This window comes from Felis catus, chromosome A1, assembly GCF_018350175.1.
Source record: "Felis catus isolate Fca126 chromosome A1, F.catus_Fca126_mat1.0, whole genome shotgun sequence".
In the NCBI taxonomy this organism is placed as follows: domain Eukaryota; kingdom Metazoa; phylum Chordata; class Mammalia; order Carnivora; family Felidae; genus Felis; species Felis catus.
The window spans coordinates 162,781,646-162,803,113 of record NC_058368.1 but is presented as its reverse complement, the minus strand read 5'-3'; the positions used below and the strand labels follow the sequence as shown (position 1 = coordinate 162,803,113).

Genomic DNA, 21,468 nt, shown 5'->3' with positions numbered 1-21,468 from the left:
GCACTTAATTTTGTTTATATTTCAAGTCACAAATATATATTCAGTCTTTTTGTGATTCTTATAGTGCTATTCTTTCTTTTGCCCATTTTGATGTACTTTTATTTCTGTGGTAGTTTTCATTTTTGTTTCATGCCTTTTCTGAGTTTTTTCAGCCCATTTTTTCCCCCTTCTCTTATTCATCACATTTATGAGCTTATTAAATCTCTGTTTTCAGGGGTGCCTGAGTGGTTCAGTCAGTTAAGCATCTGACTTTGGCTCAGGTCATGATTTCTCAGTTCCTGAGTTTAAGCCCTGCATCCGGCTCTGTGCTGATAGCTCAGAGCCTGGAGCCTGCTTCAGATTCTGTGTCTCCCTCTCTCTCTGCCCCTCCCCTGCTCATGCTCTGTCTGTCTGTCTCTCTCAAAAATAAATGAACATTAAAAAAAAAAAGTTTAAATCTCTGTTTTCAGCTTTTGCTTTTAAGAAGCTATTGTTGGGGCACCTGGGTGGTTCAGTTGGTTGAGCATCTGACTTCAGCTCAGGTCGTAAACTCATGGTCCGTGAGTTTGAGCCCATCATTGGGCTCTGTGCTGCCAGCTCAGAGCCCGGAGCCTCCTTTGGATTCTGTGTTTGCCTCTCTGTTGCTTCCCCACTTGCACTCACTCTCTCTCTCTCTCTCTCTCTCTCTCTCTCTCTCTCTCAAAAAAAAAAAAAGATTAAAAAAATTAAAAAAAAAAGAAGCAATTGTCATCACTTTTAAAGTATGGCAATGTGGTAATTTTTAAATCTACATCATAGTGACATTCTCCTGGAGACTATTTTGCCATGTCATTTGCTTTTCCTCTTTATTTATTATTTACGTTTGAATGAGGCAAATTATTCCTTGGCTAATTTTTTATGAGATGTTTGTATTAGTTTTCTATTGCTGCATAACATATTATGCAAACTAAATTTGAAACAGCACAAATGTATTATCTTACTATATCCATGGATCAGGAGTTTGGCACAGCTGAGCTGGGTTCTCTGATCAGACTCTCAAACTCAGGGTGTCAGCTGACTACCTTCTCATTTGAGACTCTAGAGAGAATCCCTTTCCATGCTCATTAAACTGTTGAAGTAATCAGTAATGAAGTAATCATTAAACTGTTGAAGTAATTACTGTGAAGTAATTTTTTGGAATTGTTTAACTGAGATCTCCATTTCCTTGACAATCATCATTGAGTGTGTCTATCAGCTAAAAGCTCTGCACGTTCCTTGGCACCTGGTCCTTTTCATCTTTAAAGCCAGCAGCAGCTCATATAATTTCTACTTGGCTTCAGATTTTTCTGACATATGCTGCTGCTGCCAGAGGAAGAAGACCTCTGCTTTAGAGGGCTTATATGATTGGATCGAGCAAAAGCAGATAATCTCCTTCCCAATTCAAAGTCAGTTGATTAATAATCTTATTCTGCCAAACTCTTTGCCATTGTAACGTAATCAAAGATGTAGCAATGTCCTATTCATGGTCCCAGGAATTACGATGGGGACTCTCAGAGGAACTCTTGGAGTTCTTGCTTAACATATTTTATGTAGGAGAGGAACTGGAACCCTGTTCTGGACAAGCAGGGATTCTCTCTAGTTGAGATGGATGTTCCTCATACGTAAATTTTTGAGCTTTTACCTTTTTCTCCACATACAGAGATTGCTGCTCATATTTAGAATCTTTCTGTGGCACCTCACCTCTGTGACAAACTGTATTTTTTTGCCCCACCTCACTTGCTTCACTGTGATACTAGGTAGGCAGTAGTCTTGCTTGTTCACATTTATTTCTAGGTGTATTTAGTTTCTTTTTTCTATTGTAAATTGTTTTCTATCACATTATCCAACTTGAACAAGTGATACTTACTGACTTATTATATATTAATTTTATATTTATAAATAAACTTATATTATTAAATTTTCTTACTGTTTTTAGTAGTTTTTCCATTGTTTTTTTTCACTGTTCCTGAAAGAATTTGTAATTTCTGCATATAGAGATAGTTTTACCTCTTGATCCTTGATCATAGGCCTCAAGGTTCTTTCTCCCCACAATACAGTATTGAAAAGTTGCAAAGATAGTGAGTATCCTTGTCTTACTTCTTTCTGACCTTAGTAGTATGTATGTGCATATGCATATGCATGTATATATCCATACTTACATGCCCATATATTTATTTGATCATGTTAGAGACATATCTATTCCTGTTATATGTTGATTATGTGATTTGTTGTTGACATTTGTCATATGTCTACTTAAAATCTATGAAAGTGATCATTGAGGTTTCTAATTAGATCTAACTTATTAAATTTTCTTAATAAATTTCCAAAGCATGCATCTTTAAAGAGTCATGCTACATTTTTTAATATGTTGCTGGGTTTTGTTGCTAATATATATTTTTTGTATTGATACTTAGATATGAGATTGGTCTATTAGTTTCTGCTGTTGTTGATCTTTTTCACGTGGTATCAATATTACCAAATATTTTGGTAATTTATGGGGTGTATGGGTGGCTCAGTTGGTTAAGTGTCCAACTCTTGATTTCAGCTCAGATCATGATCTCATGGTTCCTGAAATCCAGCCCTGCATCAGGCTCTACAACTGACAGTGTGTAGCCGGCTTATGATTCTCTTTTCCTCTCTCTCTGCCCCTCCCCTGCTCATGTTCTCGTTCTCTCTCTCAAAATAAATGAATAACTTAAAAAATATTTTGGTAATTTTTAATCCTTTTTCTATATTCTGGAATAATTTAAATGACATTAGGTATGTATGTTGTTATTATAATTGTCATTATTATTTAACATTTAAAGTTTTGGCAAAATTGATCTCTGAAACTATCTGGTCTTGGGAATTAATTTCTTGTTTTTCAAATATATTTGCTAGAAATTTGCTCTAAGTAGTCTCTTGTGAATTTAAAAAAGTCATCTCCTTTTAGTTCATTTCCTTTTTTTCCGTGTATTTGTATAGTTGTACTTTCTGCTTTTTCATTATGTTAGTCAGTGGTTTATTTTATTGATTATTTCAAAGGATTTACTTTTTATTAACTTTATTATTTTTTATTTCATTAATCATATTTCTAGTCATTTGTTAATTCTTTATTGCTTTAATTAGAGGGTCCTCCTCATTGTATTCCCTTTTTAGTATTTTTTTTTCTAGATATTCTTTTGCATTTTATTTCCTCCATAGATATTCTATCATAAGCTCATCTTGCTCTAGTAGTATGAATGTTGGGGGTAACTCAGAATGTGACTTATTTTTATAAATTTTTAATTTTTATTTTCCTTTTTCTATTTGGTTCTTTTTTTGTTTGAATGAGATGCTTTCCTATAAGTACTACTTTAGTTGTAGAATATGAATTTTGATGTATTTTTTTAGTATCATAATTTCTGAGTGTTTTCATAATTCCAAAATTATTGCTCCAAAAATAATTTAAGAGTTAAAAATTTTTTTAAGTTTAAATTTTTTGAATTCAATTTTTTTATGTGCATTTTCATTTTCTATCGCATTATAAATTTCTAGTTTATTTCATTTTGGTCATAGAATGTTATTGTTATTTACTCTTTGGAATGTATATAAATATTTTTATAGCATAATATTTGGTCAATTTTTTTAGAATTGTCCTTGGGACCTAAAAATAGAAGACACAATTTCATCATAGTATAGAATTTGACATGTTTTCCTACATGCAGTGTTACTGATAATATTGTTTAGGTCTTATCTATACTTGCTTATTTTTATTTTTATTTTTATTTTAAATATAATCTATTGTCAAGTTAGCCAACATTTGGTGTTTATAGTGTATCCTTGCTTATTTTTAATAATTTTCACTCTTGGACTGAGAAAGATGAATATTAAAGTCTCTTCTACATTTTTCTGTCTATTCTTACATGTCTCATACTATCTGACTAATTAATATTGTTGCTGTATATTTTCATTTTTAATTTTTATGAAAGTGTAAGACTTGAGTTGTAATTGTAACTTTTTTTTTTTTTTTTACTAAACTTGGTATTTAGAACAATTTTAGATATACAGAATAAATGTGAAGGTAGTATTAGGTATGAGAGAATTTCCAAATATAACAAATATACCACAACCATTTCCCTCTATTATTATTTTTTAAACTTTATTTTAGAGAGAGAGAGAAGGCAAGTGGGAGAAAGGGACAGAGGGAAAGAGAGAATCTTAAGCAGGCTCTATACTCAGCATGGAGCCTGACATGGGGCTCCATCACCTGAACCAAAATCAAGTGTAGGCACTCAATGGACTGAGCAACCCAGGTGCCTCAATTTCCCCCTATCATTAAGATATTACTTTGTATGCTATATTTTTAATGATTAATGAACTAGTGTTGATATATCATCTCTTAATGTTTATACTTATTACTTGATGTCCATACTTCATTCAGGTTTCCCTAACTTTTTTCTAATGCCCTTTTTCTTTTCTTTTTTTTTCAAATTTTTATTTAAATTCTAATTAGTTAACATATAGAGTTAAATTGGCCTCAGAAGTATAATTTAAGGGTTCATCACTTAGATGCTCATCACAAGTGTCGTCTTTAATACCCATCACTCATTAGGCCATTTCCCACACATGTCTATCAACCCTGTTTGTTTTCTATAGTTAAGAGTCTCTTATGGTTTGCTTCCCTCTCTTTTTTTCTTCTTCTTTCCCTATGTCTGTTTGTTTTGTTTCTTAAATTCCAGTTGAATGAAATCATGGTATTTGTCTTTCTTTGACTTACTTCACTTAGCATAATACAATCTGGCTCTGTCCATGTGGTTGCAAATGGCAAGGTTCATTCTTTTTTTTTTTATGGCTGCATAATATTCTATTGTATATGTATATACCACATCTTCTTTATCCATTCATCAGTCAGTGGACATTTGGGCTCTTTTCATAATTTGACTCTTGTTGATAATTCTGCTGTAAACATCGGGGTACATGTGTCCCTTTGAATCAATATTTTTATATCCTTTGAGTAAACACCTAGTAGTGCAATAGCTGGCTTGTAGAGTAGTTCTATTTTTAATGTTTTGAGGAACCTCAATACTGTTTTCCAGAGTGGTTGTACCAGTTTGCATTCCCACCAACAGTGTAAGAGGGTTCCCCTTTCTTTGCATCCTTACCAACGTCTGTTGTTTCCTGTGTTGTTAATTTTAGCCATTCTTACAGGTATGAGGTGGTATCTCATAGTAGGTTTGATTTGTATTTCCCTGATGATGAGTGATGTTAAGCATCTTTTCATATGTCTATTGGCCATCTGGATGTCTTCTTTGGAAAAATGTCTATTCATGTCTTCTGCCCATTTCTTCACTGGATTGTTTGTTTTTTGGGTGTTGAGTTTGATAAGTTATAGATTTTGGATACTAACCCTTTATGAGATACGTCACTTGCAAATATCTTCTATTCCATCAGTTGCCTTTTAGATTTATTTGTTGATTGTTTCCTTCACTGTGCAGAAAAATTTTATCTTAATGAGGTTCCATTGCTTCACTTTTGCCTTTGTTTCCCTTGCCTCCAGAGACACGTCTAGAAGTAAGTTGCTGCCGCTGAGGTCGAAAAGGTTTCTGCCTGTGTTTTTGTCTAGGAGTTTGATGGTTTCCTGTCTTACATTTAGGTCTTTCATCCATTTTGAATTTATATTTGTGTACAGTGTAAGAAAGGGGTCCAGTTTCATTGTTCTGCATGTCACTGTCCAATTTTCCCAGCGCCATTTGCTGAAGAGACTTTTTTCCATTGGATATTCTTTCCCGCTTAGTTGACCATATAGTTGTGGGTCCATTTCTGGGTTTTGTAGTCTGTTCCATTGATCTGTATGTGTCTTTTTTAATGCCAGTATCATATTGTCTGGTTGGCTACAGCTTTGTAATATAGCTTGGAGTCTGGAATTGTGATGCCTCCAGCTTTGCTTTTCTTTTAAAAGATTGCTTTGGCTATTCGGGTCTTTTGTGGTTCCATACAAATTTTAGGATTTTTTGTTTTAGCTCTGTGAAAAATTCTGGGGGTATTTTGATAGGGATTGCATTTAAATGTATGTATTGCTTTGGATAGTATAGACATTTTAACAATATTTGTTCTTTCAGTCCATGAGCATGGAGTGTTTTTCCATTTCTTTGTGTCCTCTTCAGGTTCTTTTATCAGTGTTTTATAGTTTTCAGAGTCTGGATAATCTTTTACCTTTTTGGTTATGTTTATTCCTAAAGTATCATATGGTTTATGGTGCAATTGTAAATGGAATCGATTCCCTGATTTCTCTTTCTGCTGCTTCATTATTAGTATATAGAAATGCAGCATATTTCTGTATGTTTATTTGTATCATGTGATTTTAACTGAATTTGTGTATTAGTTCTAGCATATTTTGTCGTCTTTCAGGTTTTCTACATAGAGTTTCATGTTGTGTGCAAACAGTGAAAGTTTTACTTCTTCCTTGCCAGTTGGGATGCCTTTTTATTTCTTTTTGTTTTCTGATTGCTGAGGCTAGAACTTCCAGTACTATGTTAAATAACAATGGTGAGAATGGATGTCCTCCTCTTGTTCCTGACTGTGGAGGAAAACTAGTTTTTCCCCATTGAGGATGATATTAGCTGTGGGTCTTTTGTATATGGCCTTTATGATGTTGAGGTATGTTCCTTCTATCCCTACTTTATTGAGGGTATTTATTAATAATGGATCCTTTACTTTGTCAAATGCTTTTTCTACATCTACTGAGAGGATCATTTTATTCTTATCCTTTTATTAATGTGGTGTATCACATTGATTGATTTGAAAATATTGAATCACCTTTACCTGGGAATAAATCCCACTTGCTCATGGTGAATAATTCTTTTAATGTACTGTTGGATTCGATTTGCTGGTATCTTGTTGAGAATTGTTGAATCCATGTGCATCAGGGATATTGGCCTGTAATTCTTGTTTTTAGTGGGGTCTTTGGTTTTGGAATTAAGGTAATGCTGGCCTGGTAGAATGAGTTTGGGTTTTTCTTCCATTTCTATTTTTTGGAAAACTGATAAGAATATGTATTAACTCTTCTTTAAATGTTTGGTATAATTCTCCTGGGAAGCCATCTGGCCCTGGACTTTTGTTGAGAGATTTTTAATTACACTGACTTTTTTGCTGGTTATCGATCCGTTCAAATTTTCTGTTTCTTCCTGTTTTAGTTTTGGTAGTTTATGTGTTTCTAGGAATTTATCCATTTCTTCCAGATTGGCCAATTTGTTGGCATATAATTTTCCATAATATTCTCTTATAATTGTTTGTATTTCTGTGATGTTGGTTGAGATCTTTCCTCTCTCATTTGTGATTTTATTTATTTGGATCCTTTCACTCTTCTTTTTGATAAGTCTGGCTTGGGGTTTATCAATTTTACTAATTTTTTCAAAGAACCAGCTCCTTGTTTCATTGATCTATTCTACTGTTTTTTGTTTGTTTGTTTGTTTCTATATTATTTATTTCTACTCGAATCTTTATTATTTCCTTTCTTCTGCTGGCTTTAGGCTTCATTTGTTGCTCCTTTTCTAGCTCCATTAATTGTAAGGTTAGGTTATTTATTTGATATTTTTCTTGCTTCTTGAGATAAATCTTTATACTGTATTGCTATATACTATATATTGCTATATACTTACCTCTTAATGACTGCTTTGGCTACATCCCAAAGATTTTGTATCATTGTGTTTTCATTTTTCATTTGTTTCCATGTATTTTTTAATTTCTTCTTTAATTTCTTGGTTAACCCATTCATTTTTAGTAGGATGTCCTTTAACCTCCATGTATTTGGTCTTCCTGAACTTTTTCCTGTGGTTGACTTCAAGTTTCATAGGTAGGAAAATATGCATGGTATAATCTCAGTCTTTTTGTATTTATTCAGGCCTGATTTATGACCCAGTATGTGATTTATTCTGTAGAATGTCCCATATGCGCTCAAAAAGAGTGTATAGTCTGCTGCTTTAAGATAAAATGTTCTGAAAGTATCTGTTAGGTCAGTCTGGTCCAGTGTGTTATTCAAAGCCATGGTTTTCTTGTTGATCTTCTGATTAGATGATTTTTACATTTATGTAAGTGAGTATTAAAATCCCCTACTATTACTGAATGAAATTCTTTATGCTTGTGATTAAATGATTTATATATTTGTGTTCTTATAAGTTGGGGGCATAAGTATTTATAATTATTAGATCTTGTTGGATAGACCCCTTTATTATGATGTAGTGCCCTTCTTCATCTCTTGTTATAGTCTTTGGTTTAAAATCTAGTTTGTCTGATATAAGTAGGGCTACCCCAGCTTTCTTTTGATGTCCCTTAGCATTTTAAGTGGTTGTTTATGCCTTCACTTTTAATCTACAGGTGTCTTTAGGTCTAAAATGAGTCTTTTGTAGGCAGTATTTTGATGGATCTTTTTTTTTCCCCATTCTGATACCCTCTATGTTTTAAGGGGAGCATTTAGTACGTTTACATTCAGAGTCATTATTGATAGATATTAATTTAGGCCATTGTATTACCTGTAAAGTCGTTGTTTCTGGCCATTTTCTGTGTTCCTTTGTAGTCTTTGTCACTTTTTTTTCCCCATTCAGAGTCCCCTATAACAGTTCTTGCAAGGCTGGTGTAGTGGTCATGAACTCCTTTAGTTTTTGTTTGTCTGGGAAACTCTGTATCTCTCCTTCTATTCTGAATGACAGCCTTGCTGTATAAAGTATTCTTGCCTACATATTTTTACCATTCAGCATGTTGAATATATCATGTCACTCCCTTCAGGCCGGCCAAGTTTTTATTGATAGGTCTGCTGCTAACCTTATATGTCTTCCCTTGTAAGGTAGGGATTTCTTTTCCCTTGCTGCTTTTAGGACTTTTCCTTATGTCCGTATTTTGCAAATTTTACTATGTATGTCTTGGTGTTGGCCTGCTTTTATTGATTTTAATGAGAGGTCTCTGTGCTTGGATTTGGATGTCTGCTTCCTTCCCCGGATTAAGGAAATATCCAGGTATAATTTGCTCAAATAAACTTTCTGCTCTCTTCTGTTTTCCTCTCCTTTTGGGACTCCTAAGATAGGAATGTTATTATGCTTTATGGCTTTGCTGAGTTCCCTGAGTTTACATTTGTGATCCAGTATTTTTCTTTTCCTCTTCTTTTTAGCTTCATTATTTTCCATAATTTTATCTTCTGTATCACTTAATTCCTCTGCTTCTCCTATCCTGTGATTATTATATCCGGTTGATTTTGCATCTTGGTTATAACTTTTTTTTTAGGCCTGACTAGTTTTTAGGTCTTTTATTTCTGCAGTAAGGGACTCCTGGTGTCTTCTATGCTTTTCTCAGGCCCAGCTAGTGTCATTATGATTGTTGTTTTAAATTCTGGATCAGACATATTACTTATATATATATTTTTTAAATGTTTTTATTTGTTTTTGAGAGAGAGAGTAAAAGAACAAGTCGGGGAGGGACACACAGAGACAGAGGATCTGAAGCAGGCTCTGCACTAACAGCCAAGAACCTGATGTGGGGCTCGACCTCACGAACCATGAGATCATGACCTGAGCTGAAGTCGGATACTTAACTGATCTAGCTACCCAGGCACCTCTACATATATCTTTTTTTTTATTAGATCCCTGGCTGTGACCTTTTATTATTCTTTCTTTTGGGATGAATTCCTGCATCTTGGCATTTTGTCTAGGTCTCTGTCTTCTTGTCTGTGTTATGAAAACCTGCTGTGTTTTCTGCTCCTGGCAAAAATGCCTTTGTGAAGAAGAGGTCATACACTGTTAGGGCCTGGTGCTTCAAGAAGTGTGTCTAGTGTATGCTGTGTGCACTCTGCTGCTGTGTTTTGTCTGCTCTTTTTTAGGGCAGTCTTCTGCAGGGTTTTCCTTGTCTGCAATGGGAAGTATTTGGATCTTGTCCAGAGGGTGGCGGGTTTTAACTAGGTGTGCTCTGTCTGGTCTGCTTGTTAAAAGAGACTATATCCTGTTTCCACTAGAGCTGAAGCTTTGCAGCACTCTGTGGTCAGTTGACTTGGTGTGTGGGGGGAAGTTTGTGCTGGTCTTCTCGGGGGAAGGACCCACTATTTTGGTTCTCAGGCACACTTGCCCTAGTAAAGAAGCACCTGCAGAGTGCAGAGGTGTGGGACTTGGTGTAGTGGCTGAGGTCTTCATTATTGGTGCTGTTTTGCTCCACAAAGTCAGTCCATGCTGATGGGTGGGTGAGAGAAATGGTGCCAGCCCTCTCCTTCCTCCTCAGGGAGGGGAGCTCGATCCCACCATTGTCCGGGAAGCCTTTACAGAAGAGCAAACATTCTTCCTCATGTCTCCCAGGCTTCCCTCAAATTCCTACCTTCACCCTGTCTGTATCTGGACTGTCTGCCTTCCCAGCAGTGCAGTGCACCTGTGTTTTATCTCAGGCACACTGACTGAGTTTTAGAACTCCAAACTTTAGAGACCCAGCGTGGCGTGGACCTGTGCTGGTCCTCTCAGGGAGGGTTGCTGCACTGGGGAGGGTGCCAGCTTGTCCCAGAAGTGCAGTCATACCCATAGGCAGGAATGTGGATTATAAAATGCAGAAAAAAAACAGAGTCCAAGTTTGCCACCCTTAGCAGGTGTTTCTTCCCCTATGCTAAGGAACCAGACAGTGCAGTGCAGCCTGCTGTCTCTTTCGTTCCTTGAGAAGTAATGAACATCTCTCCCAGATATACTTCAAGAAGCAAAAACTGTCTTCTCACAGTTTGTCCCAGGGGTTCCTCAGATTGCGTTGTCTACTCCCAGGCCTCCTCCATTCTTCTCCACAGGGGCACATCTTCACTTGCCGGGCTCCACACCCCCACAGCGAAGACTTCTAAAACTCCAATGTTTGAGCTCCACTGGTTGAAAAAACTCACAATAACCAGCCCCTCTCATTTTCCCAGTCCATGCTTTTAGGGAAGTGTTTTTCTTGTGCTATCCCTGTACACTGCTCTCCTCCTACCCGCCCCCCACCCCCCTCCAATCTCTCAGGCTCTCACCTCTCTCCATGATCAGGGCTCCCCTCTCTTTCCTGGCACCCATGATCCTTTTCTCCCGTAAATCACATCTCCACACCTTCTTCCTTCTACATTGTAGCCTCATCTTTCCCTCTAGTTGTGCAGTTTGTTGTCTCAGTCTTCAGATAGATTTCCTGGGTGTTCAGAATGATTCAATATTTATCTAGCTATGTTCGAGGGATGAGGCAACCACATACTACTTCACCGTCTTAACCTCACCTCCCCAGGCTGGATTCTTTCACTTAGCAATATGCATTTAAGATTCATCCATGCCTTTCTGTGGCTTAGTATGTCATTTCTTTTTATAAATTCTAAGAAAAGCAATAGAAATAAATTATTCAGAAATAATAGAGTAGTATATTAGATATAGTAGTGTTCATAAGTAGATCTTTGGCCTTGTTTACTTGGGGAAAATGATAAAAGAAAATGTTAAGTATTAAAGAGTCTTTTATGCAGTACTGTGAAATGGGTTATAGCTGGGCTGAGATATTGATATCTCAAGGCTTAGAGAGCAGAAGTAAGTACAAGAGATTTGAGCCAGAGAAAGACTGCAAAGATCAGTGACATAAAACTGAGTGTCTTTAATAAAAGATTCTCTTTGGTTAATCCAACAGAATGCTGTATCTCTGTCTTTTCCCACTAAACTATATTACATATGAATTAAAAATACAATTGAAAAACACAAAAACATGAGTTTAAATTGTGTGAGTCTACTTATACACACAGGTTTTTTTTCAATAAATACAGTACTGGAGATGTATTTTCTCTTCCTAATGGCTTTCTTAACATTTTCTTTTCTCTAGCTTACTTTACTGTAAGAAAATAATATACAATACTTGTAACATACAAAATATGTGTTAATTAACTGTTTATCAATAAGAGTTCTCGTCAAAAGTAGGCTATTCGTAAAGTTTTGGGAAGCCAAAAGCTATACATGGATTTTTAACTGTGCAGCGTTTGGTGCTCCAACCCCTGCACCGTTCTCAGGTCAACTGTAAAATGTTAGGATAAAATCATGTTACTATGTACATTATCTTGGAGAAGGGAAGATTTCATAAGGCAAATATCAAAGCTAGGACCTCGAGAGTATATTTGAAACATTCATAGAAAAAATATGTAAGTGATGAATCCACGGATCTCGCGGTCCGTGAGTTCGAGCCCCACTTCGGGCTCTGGGCTGATGGCTCAGAGCCTGGAGCCTGCTTCCAATTCTGTGTCTCCCTCTCTCTCTGACCCTCCCCCGTTCATGCTCTGTCTCTCTCTGTCTCAAAAATAAATAAACTTAAAAAAAAATTAAAACTAAAAATTAAAAAAATAAATTGAAAAAATATGTGTGTTTGATATTTTTTAACCAGTGGGATTGGTAGTAATTTAATTTTATTATGGAAGATGTTGCTGTGTTGCTGGTATGATTGCATATTTGTTTAAATTTTTGATAAGATAGTTTGGCAATATCAAAATACAAATATTTATACACTTTGACTTTGCAGTTCCACTTTTTGGAAACTACTACATATAGACTTGCATAAATATGCCAAGGAAATTATAAAAATACCTATCACAACATGTTTGTAATGACCTAAATATATTTATAATATAATAATATATGTTATTTTTTTTAAATGTTATTTATTTTTGAGTGAGAGAGAGAGAGCATGTGTGAGTAGGGGAGGGCAGAGAGGGAGGGAGACAGAGAATCAGCACAGCAGGCTCTGTGCTGACAGCCGACAGTGTGATATGGAACTGAACTCATGAACTGCGAGATCATGACCTGAGCTGATGTTGGACGCTTAACCGAATGAGCCACCCAGGTGCCCCAGTATGTGTTATTAATTATTAATTTTTAAGTGTAAATTGTGGATTAAGTAGATACATTAGAAGACATTTATGCTATGGAATGTTATGACAGTACCAACAAAGAAATTTAAATACAGTTAAATTTCAAAGATGTCCAGGATGTAAGTGAAAATTGGAAGTTGTTGCGTATAGGTGTAGTATGTTTAGTATGACTGTACTTGTGTAGAAACAGTAAATGGATAGGAAACATGTGAATATGTGAGAAAGTGTCTGAAAAAAATAAAAAGAGCTGTTAACAAAGGTCATTACCTCCCTCCGAGTTACATGGAAGATGATAAAGTGGAGACAGATGGGGGAAGGGAGAATTTTTTCTTTCTCTTGATCTTCTGTGGTATTTAAAATTCACTTAAACAAACATGTTGAAACTTCATGTATTACTTCTTCTAGAAAAAAACAAACACCAAAACCCCAGAGAATACTCACATGGTCAAAATACCTACCAGATAAGTAAAAAATATATTTACCTATCATAAAAAAATATGAAAAATAATAAGAAATACCTGTATGTTCAATTTTGCAATGTATCAAATAATGAGATTATCCTTAGTCTAATCTACTACCTCCAAGAAAGTGAATGATGAAACCAGAAATCACAGTTCAAATATCTGACATGGCAAAGGAGGTAACACAAACAATGCAGATTTAGCCCAGTTATCGATACAAATTATCGGCCTGAATATTTATCAACCTCTTATAATCTGAATATGTACAAAATTATAGGGTATATTCTACATTAAAAAAAATAAGTATTCTGTGCAAGGGCACCTGGGTGGCTCAGTCGGTTGACATCTGACTCTTGATTTCGGCTTCTCTCATGATCCCAGAGTTGTAAGATAAAGCTCCATGGTCAGGTTCCAAGCTGAGAATGGAGCCTGCTTAAGATATTCTCTCTCTCTCTCTCTCTCTCTCTCTCTTCCTCTGCTCCTCTCCGCACTTGTGTGCATGTTCTCTCTCTCTCTCTCTCTCTGTCAAATATAAATAAATAAATAATAAATAAGTAAATAAAATAAAATATTTTATACATAAAATTTGCATCAAATCTTAAAGATAAGCATTTTTCCTTTGATGATATTCAGAAGAATATCCTCTAGAGCCAAAGCTTGCTTCAAAAAATAAATTTAATAAAATAGTTCAAGCTACAATAAAGAATTAGACATAACTTCAAATATTATGGCTTTGCTGTAAACATTGAGAAATTACTGTTTTAGCCAAAATATACTATAACCTAAGTATACTTTTCACATGTGTTTAAGGTATTGATTGATGAATTCATTATGGTTCTCATACTGTATTAGAACTTGGAAAGAAAAATAAAGGCTAATTTTTTTGTTTGTTTTTTTTTTTCTTAATTTGAAAACTCCTTCCCTGGCACCACATGCTTCAATTGTGTTTACATTAATTTACCCCAAACTTTGTGAATTATGATTTTTAAAGTAATGTTTCTCAGTTTTGTTCTGTTTTCTATATTTTAACATAATATTTAATAAATGTTCTTTAGTAATATATGTATTTTGAAAATAAAGTGAAGTGATTGAAAGAAATTAAGAAGGTTATGTTAGGCAAGTCTGATTTATAAAGACAGGTAGATAAATTTCTGTAAATTCACAATTTAATTTTTTTGCCCCAAAGATACTTGCTCAGCAACAAGGAATGGAACCAGTTGTACCTCTTCAAGTTCTTCACTTTCTAACTACTTGTATGTGTTCATCTTGGGACAACTCTTGCTGGGAACAGGAGGAACTCCTCTTTATACCCTGGGAACAGCTTTTATTGATGATTCTGTGCCCACACACAAATCTTCTCTTTACATAGGTAAGTTTTCCCTATAAAATAAATGTTTCAGTATCATTTCATTGCTTTTTAAATTGATAAGTAAAAGCATAACATAATGCTTATGAAAAGTTGTAATTTCATAGGCATTTCTATTCAATTTCCATAAATATTAGATAGAGCAATATTACCCTTTTTGATTGTTTACTGACACATGTCCTTCAGTTGAATGCGGTTATGAGTTTTGTTGACATCCCGCTCTATATCCTGTTCCGGGCATGCCAGCCCTCCTAGAACTGCCATCCAAGCAGTAGGCTGTCTGGATTAATTGAATTCCAGGTTAATTTACACAGGGTGGGGAGATTGAGTTGGCCATTCTACCTGATTTACTAAATCTTTTATGGACTTAACTAGAGTCAACAAAAGAAACCACAAGACAGTACCCAGAACTCTGTGGACTTTTCATTTCAGACTAATCCTGGTTATGTGTGGCTCAATTCTGGGTTGGTGGCTGGGGGAGGGGGGTTGAGGGGAAAGGCGGTGCTAAACCTAATTTTTGGTAGCGTAAGTTTCTCTTAAATTTCTTCTGTGATATTCTTGTAAGGTAGAGTTTACTAGGCTGTGTGTGGCCTTACATCAAATTAATGTGTTTCACATTCTGTAAGTTTTCATCTTATCAGTTTCTTATTCTAATATAGGGGGCTGCCTTAGTTCTTTTAATCTGCTGTAACAGAATACCATACACTGGTTGGCTTGTAAACAACAGAAATTTATTTCTCATGGTCCTGGAGGCTGGAAAGTCTAAGATCAGGGTACCCACAGTTTCAGGATCTGGTGAGGCCCATTTCCTGGTTCATAGACAGCCATCTTTTTCGTGTTCTCACATGGCAGGTAAGAAAGGGCTTTCTGGGGCATCTTCTTAGAAGGGCACTAATCTAATTTGTGAAGGCTCTGCTCTCATGACATAATCAGTTCCAAACATCTCACCTCCTACCATCACACTGGAAACCTACATCCCAGGTTTAAACATAGGAATTTGAGGGGACACAAACATTCGGTGTATAACAAGAACTTATTGCTATAGTAACTGGAAGTCAAGTATGTTCAAAGCAGCCCTGATGGAGACTATTAAACCTTCTTAGGCTCTTCCTTAATATGAAAACCACTACACTTCTAGTTGTTTTCTCTACTTGTTTTGTGTTGGTCTCTCTGCAAAGTCTCATCGTCTTTCTCTACAAGTTCTAGCTGATCTGTATAGCTTCTCTTTCATTTACTAATTAGTAATGCTTTTATTTCAATTAGCTAGTAATGATGCTTTTCACTCTCTCAGTTTAGCATATTTCCTTTCTGAAGTCCTCTTCTGATCAGTAATTCTCATAAAACAGTTTTAATCTTCATGTGTTAGTAACACAAAATTAGGAAGTTTTTCAAAAATTATTTAAACACGGTAGGTAGAGTGGAGGCCCACAGGACTGTCCCAGATTTGATAAATCTCTGGGAGGACTTGCTGGACTTAGCATATAATCATATTCATAGCTGTGAATTTTTACAGGGAGGGATGCCAAGGAAAATCAGCAAAGGGAAAAGTACAGACAAAAACCAGGTACAAGCTTCGAAGATTTATCTTCCTCCTAGTGGAGCCAGACAGTTCACAATTGATTCTGCTAGCAAGGAGTTTGAAATGTTTTCTACCAGTTAAGTTCATTAGAGGTTCAATGTCCAAGGACTTTATTGGGGGTTGATCATGTAGGGACCCTTTGCCTTGCATGTAGTAAAAGTTCTAGACTCTTAAAAGGAATACAAGTGGTCAGCAAAACAATATTGTTTGTACAGTGTAGGTGCAGTCAGGCAGGCACCCTAATTAGTTAGGGAATGGTGGCATCCTTCTGGACAGTTAAATAAATCCCAAATGCCAGCCAAGGGCCAGCCTTGCAGACAGGTCTTTCTAAAGTTAACAGTCACAGGCCTGCTGTGTTAACTCTTTCTTATACTGTAGGAATTTATCAAATGGTAATTTTTGAGAGCAAAGGAAAACAACAGAAGTAACAGAACTGGGAAACACATTTTATCTCTTTATGTTAAGGAAAATATGAACACTTAATTATAGTATCTTATATACCTGATGTTTTTTTCAATTTCAGATAACCAGTATTTTTTAGTGGGTATTTAAGTTTTGTTGTGTGAAAAACTTCCTTTTTTATGCTTTTTATCTCTTTTTATTTCCCCATTTCCAAAATCTTCCTCCATTCTTTCTTTCTTTTAAAACAGTATCTATTTTTGGTAGCATACATTATTCTATGAAACAAATTTTATACATAACAAGGCAAAAAGGGGCAAAAAGAAAACAATCAAAATTTGCTACCTTTTAGAGTGAATTAAAAAGAGTAGTTAATGTAACATCTCAATCCTTACAATCTTTTCCAGGCCAATCACCCTTTATTCCCTTATTTCTTTGATGCTTTCATTGGGTTAACAATCTTTGTTCTTTAATTCCAACTTTTTAATTCATTTAATGTTATTTTGTGTTTAAATCTTTCATCTTAACATGTGCAAAACATATTTGCTCTATGTTCTTATTTCTTAGCCTTTTTTCTTTCTTTTTGATAATTTAAAGTTTATTATTTCATTTCTTTGCTTTTATCAATTTCCTCCTTTTATCAATATCCTTTACTGTTCATCTACTAATGACCTTATACGCAAACTTGATATTATGAAATTCTGAAATTAATTGATATTTTTATCACATTCCTGTTTATCACAAAGGTTCTAGAACTCTTTAAGTAAAAATTTTTTTAACGCTTTCCCTGATAAATATTTTCACTGGGAATAGATAACTAGTTGACCGTTGATTTTTTTTTTCAGTACTTTAAAAATACTGTTTCTTTGTCTTTTCACTTCCAATGTTTCTTATATATGTTTGCATTTTTAAGATTTTTCTGTTTGATATGATTTTCTTCAGTTTTACTTATATGATGTGTATAGGTGCAAAATTCCTTTTATTTAACTTGTTTTGGATTTATATGACTTGGATTTACATGTTTTGGATTTACATGTTGTTTTGTACTTTCATTGACTTTAGGATATTTCCTATAATTATTTATTTAAATATAACTTCTTTCCTATTATCTCCTCTCCTAGAACTCCAATTACATGTATGCTAAGCCTTTTTTTTTTTTAACGCATTCTTCATCTCTTACTCTTTTCTGTATTTTTTATCCTTTGTTTTTATTTTTTGTGCTTCTCGATAAATATTTACTGACTTAATTGTATTTTCCAGTTGGTAATCTTCAGTTCTGAGGAGTCTGTTGTGGATCTCTTTCATTTCACTTTGACAAAGGTGTTTTATACTTGTACCACTTTTCTCCAAACCCCACTCTTTTAATAAACTCCCAATCTCTGATATATTTGGGAACACTGCAGTCTGGGATGCCCTTTATCTGACTTCGCAGGTTGAGTTTATTTGAAGCAAAGCTGTATTTACTTTGTGAGCAAGTCTATTTGTAATTCACCCTTACTTTTAGAGTATAGCCTCCTAGGTGCCAATGTAAAATGTAGGGTAGAGGAAGTTAATAACTTCCAAGTTAGGGGCCCTGAACTACAACTTTGGTTTCCCTCCTTCCCAGACACTACCAAGGATTGCTAACCCCCAGTGTCTCTTGTAGAATCAGCCACTATATGTAGGAAAAAAATCAGTCCCATTTTTTTAGATGTCGCTCTTCAGAATCTTGACTCTGGTCCTTCAGAATTCTTATATGTTTCCAGATCATCTTGCATGGCTTCTACTTTGGAGACTTGGTCAAGTATATAAGTCATTTTTGCCATTGACACATGCTTAGCTTTGGATATGTTATATTTTGTTCTTTTGTATATGAGAATGAGAATCTCAGCAATTAATAAAAAATTCAGAAAGTGGTAATATATGAAGATACTAATGTACACATCTTTTTTGGTAAAAATTTAAATGTTATGTATGGCAAAAATTTAAGTATCAGAGAAATAAGGTTGGTTTAATTCTGCTGCAAGTTAAAGTGGAAGATTCACTAAGTGCAGGAATTTAAATTAATGGCTTACTTTTATGAAACAGACTAATGCCCAGATCCAGGTTTTAAAATCAGCTGCTGTAGTGCAAAATACAGATTGCTTTTGGAGTGTCTACACAATAGAAAAGGCTTCTCATTTCACATCATTTTTTCCATAAGAATTGTGAACAGTAGCTAATATCACCATCCACAAAGGGTAGTAGTAGATGGACTACCTCTGCCACCAAGTAACGTAATGTAACTTTCCAGGAATTTATAGTTGTTAGATTTATTGCGATTATTGCAGTCTAACAATTTATACACTGAATTACGTAAATATTTATATTTAAAATGTTTTATATTTATTTTTAAAATATTTTTTAAGCTGTTTGACTTGATAAGTACTATTCAATGGTATTTTTTTTACTGAAAATGTGTAATTTTGGTGTAATTCTAATCATTTCATGATTTTTCTAGTGTAAAATATTTGTCTTCACTGCTGTAAGCTTTTCAAAGCACAATTGTACAGTTGACTGTCTTCAATGTCTTTGTTCTTCCAGGAATTGGCTATTCTATGTCAGTATTAGGCCCTGCTATTGGTTATGTGTTGGGAGGACAGCTGCTAAGCATGTACATTGATGTGAACATGGGACAAAGGCAAGGCGACATCTCTTTTTCTTTTATATGTTTATTTTATTTTAATAATGTTAACATCATGGAACGTTTTCAAAGAATTTCCTCAGATAGCATGAGGGATTTTTCAGGAAACAGAACTGAATACACACAATATTTATATAATACTTTATCTGCACTTCATGAATTAATGCCATACCACCCCTTAGTATAATAAATTTATTCATAAATAAGGATGGTTAATAGTCATCTGAAAATTTTCAAAATATACCTCTAGGACTTCATGGATTGCTCAGAATGAAGAATTTAATCAAAATTAGTTGTGCTTTTAGTAGATTTAGCTGGATGTAGATAGCCTGAAAAGTCTCAAAAGTCTATGACTCTCAAACTAAGTGCTGTAGTAGCTTTGATATGGTCATAAGAATTGCAATTGTGTGGTTTCAGCTCTGGCCATAGAGGATAATAAGAGGTAATACTTATTTATCCCATACTATTTTCTATAGTTTTTTATAGGTTTTGTGTGTTACATTATTTTACATACTTCTTCATTTAATTCTTTTAATAATCCTATAAGGTAGTTGATATACAGAGGTTGTTAAGTGGCTAAGACATAAATCCAAGTAGACCTTTGACTCCCAAATCTTCCTTTTAACCACTGAGTTACCTTCTCTTTTTCTGGAATATAGAGAAGTCAGTAACCTTTGGTGAGTCCATATTTTCTCATTTTACCACTAGGAATCAAAACTGCGCAATCCTTTGTGTGACTGTGAGTAATGAATAGAAAATGTGGTCATGGATATGTGATTTGCTCTTTGAGCTGTTAGTCCCAGGTTAATTTTTAGAAACTAAATAAGAAGATGTGCAGATGAAGTCCTTGAAACAGAGAGCTGGGTTTTTAAGAAAGGTTTTAAATTTCAGTGGAGAATTACATGAGTTGCAGTAATGGTGTGTTTGGGAGGGAAACCTTTTTTTTTTTTTTTTTTTTTAAGTAGGCTCCATGCCCAGCATGGAGCCCAGTGTGGGGCTTGAACTCATGACTCTGAGATCAAGGCCTGAGCTGAGATCAAGAGTTGGACCTTCAATTGACTGAGCCACCCAGGAGCCCCAGAAATATCTTGATCTAAAATGATGGGAACTGTTATAAACCTTAAGAAATTACTTTAAGAAGAACTTTACAGTAGGACAGAGAAAGACAAATACTATATGATTTCATATATATGTAAAATCTAAAAAACAAACAAACAAACAAACAAAAAAATAAGCCCATAGATGCAGAGAACAAATTTGTGGCTACCATTTGGATATGTTATATGTTATAGGTGGGGGATGGGTATAATGGGTAAAGGGAGTCAAAAGGTACAAGCTTACAGTTATAAATGAGTCATGGGATGTAATATACAACACGATGACTATAGTTAGTAATACTGTACTGAATATTGGAAAGTTGCTAAGACAGTAAATCTTGTAAGTTCTCAAAACAAGAAAAATACTTCTGCAGCTAAGATGTTAGACTTAATGTGATCATTTTGTAATATATGGTAATATCACATTATATTGTATACCTGAAACTAATATAATATTGTATGCCAGTTACACCTCAATAAATAAATAAATAAAACGAATTTTATGTTTAAGTGAATGCCTTAAGACACAGTGTATGTGCTTTTAACACAGATCAGTGATTTGTTATAAGATGTATTCAATATAGTTGAGAAGAAAAACTTAGCCAAATTAGGTAGTTTAGAAATTCTATGTATGCTTTCAGATATTTAGCATATATATATTTACTCTTAAATATTTTACACTTTTATGTCATAGTGCCATTTTGATATACTTTGTAAACCATTATTATAGTTTTCATTTATGCCTGCTTTCTGTTGTCTGATTCATCACAGTGACTCTGCTTTAAATGTTGAATGTTGTAATAATATTCCCCTATATATGTACTTGAATTACAAAGTATAGTTATCATAACTAAATTTTAGTGAACAAGGTAAAGTTGACTTTTACATTTTGTTTTTCTGTCGTATAGCATAGATATTACTGAAGATGATCCACGATGGCTGGGGGCATGGTGGATTGGATTTCTTCTGTGTTGGCTCTTTGCTTGGTCTTTGATAATTCCTTTTTTATGCTTCCCAAAACATTTACCAGGTATTCATTTTTGTTAAAATCAAAGAGTCTTATTCCAATTCTAGG

At 34.6% G+C, this 21,468-nt stretch overlaps 1 protein-coding gene across 3 annotated transcripts in view; it reads left to right on the top strand.

The window, feature by feature from the left end:
• SLCO4C1 (solute carrier organic anion transporter family member 4C1) overlaps positions 1-21,468 on the top strand; it is a 76,267-nt gene that overhangs the window by 25,016 nt on the left and 29,783 nt on the right. For all 3 annotated transcript variants that reach the window (XM_011284799.4, XM_019837491.3, XM_019837484.3), the window contains exons 3-5: positions 14,477-14,659; positions 19,197-19,293; positions 21,302-21,423. In XM_011284799.4, coding sequence (XP_011283101.3) covers positions 14,477-14,659; positions 19,197-19,293; positions 21,302-21,423 — 402 coding nt within the window. The remainder of the gene's footprint in view (positions 1-14,476; positions 14,660-19,196; positions 19,294-21,301; positions 21,424-21,468) is intronic.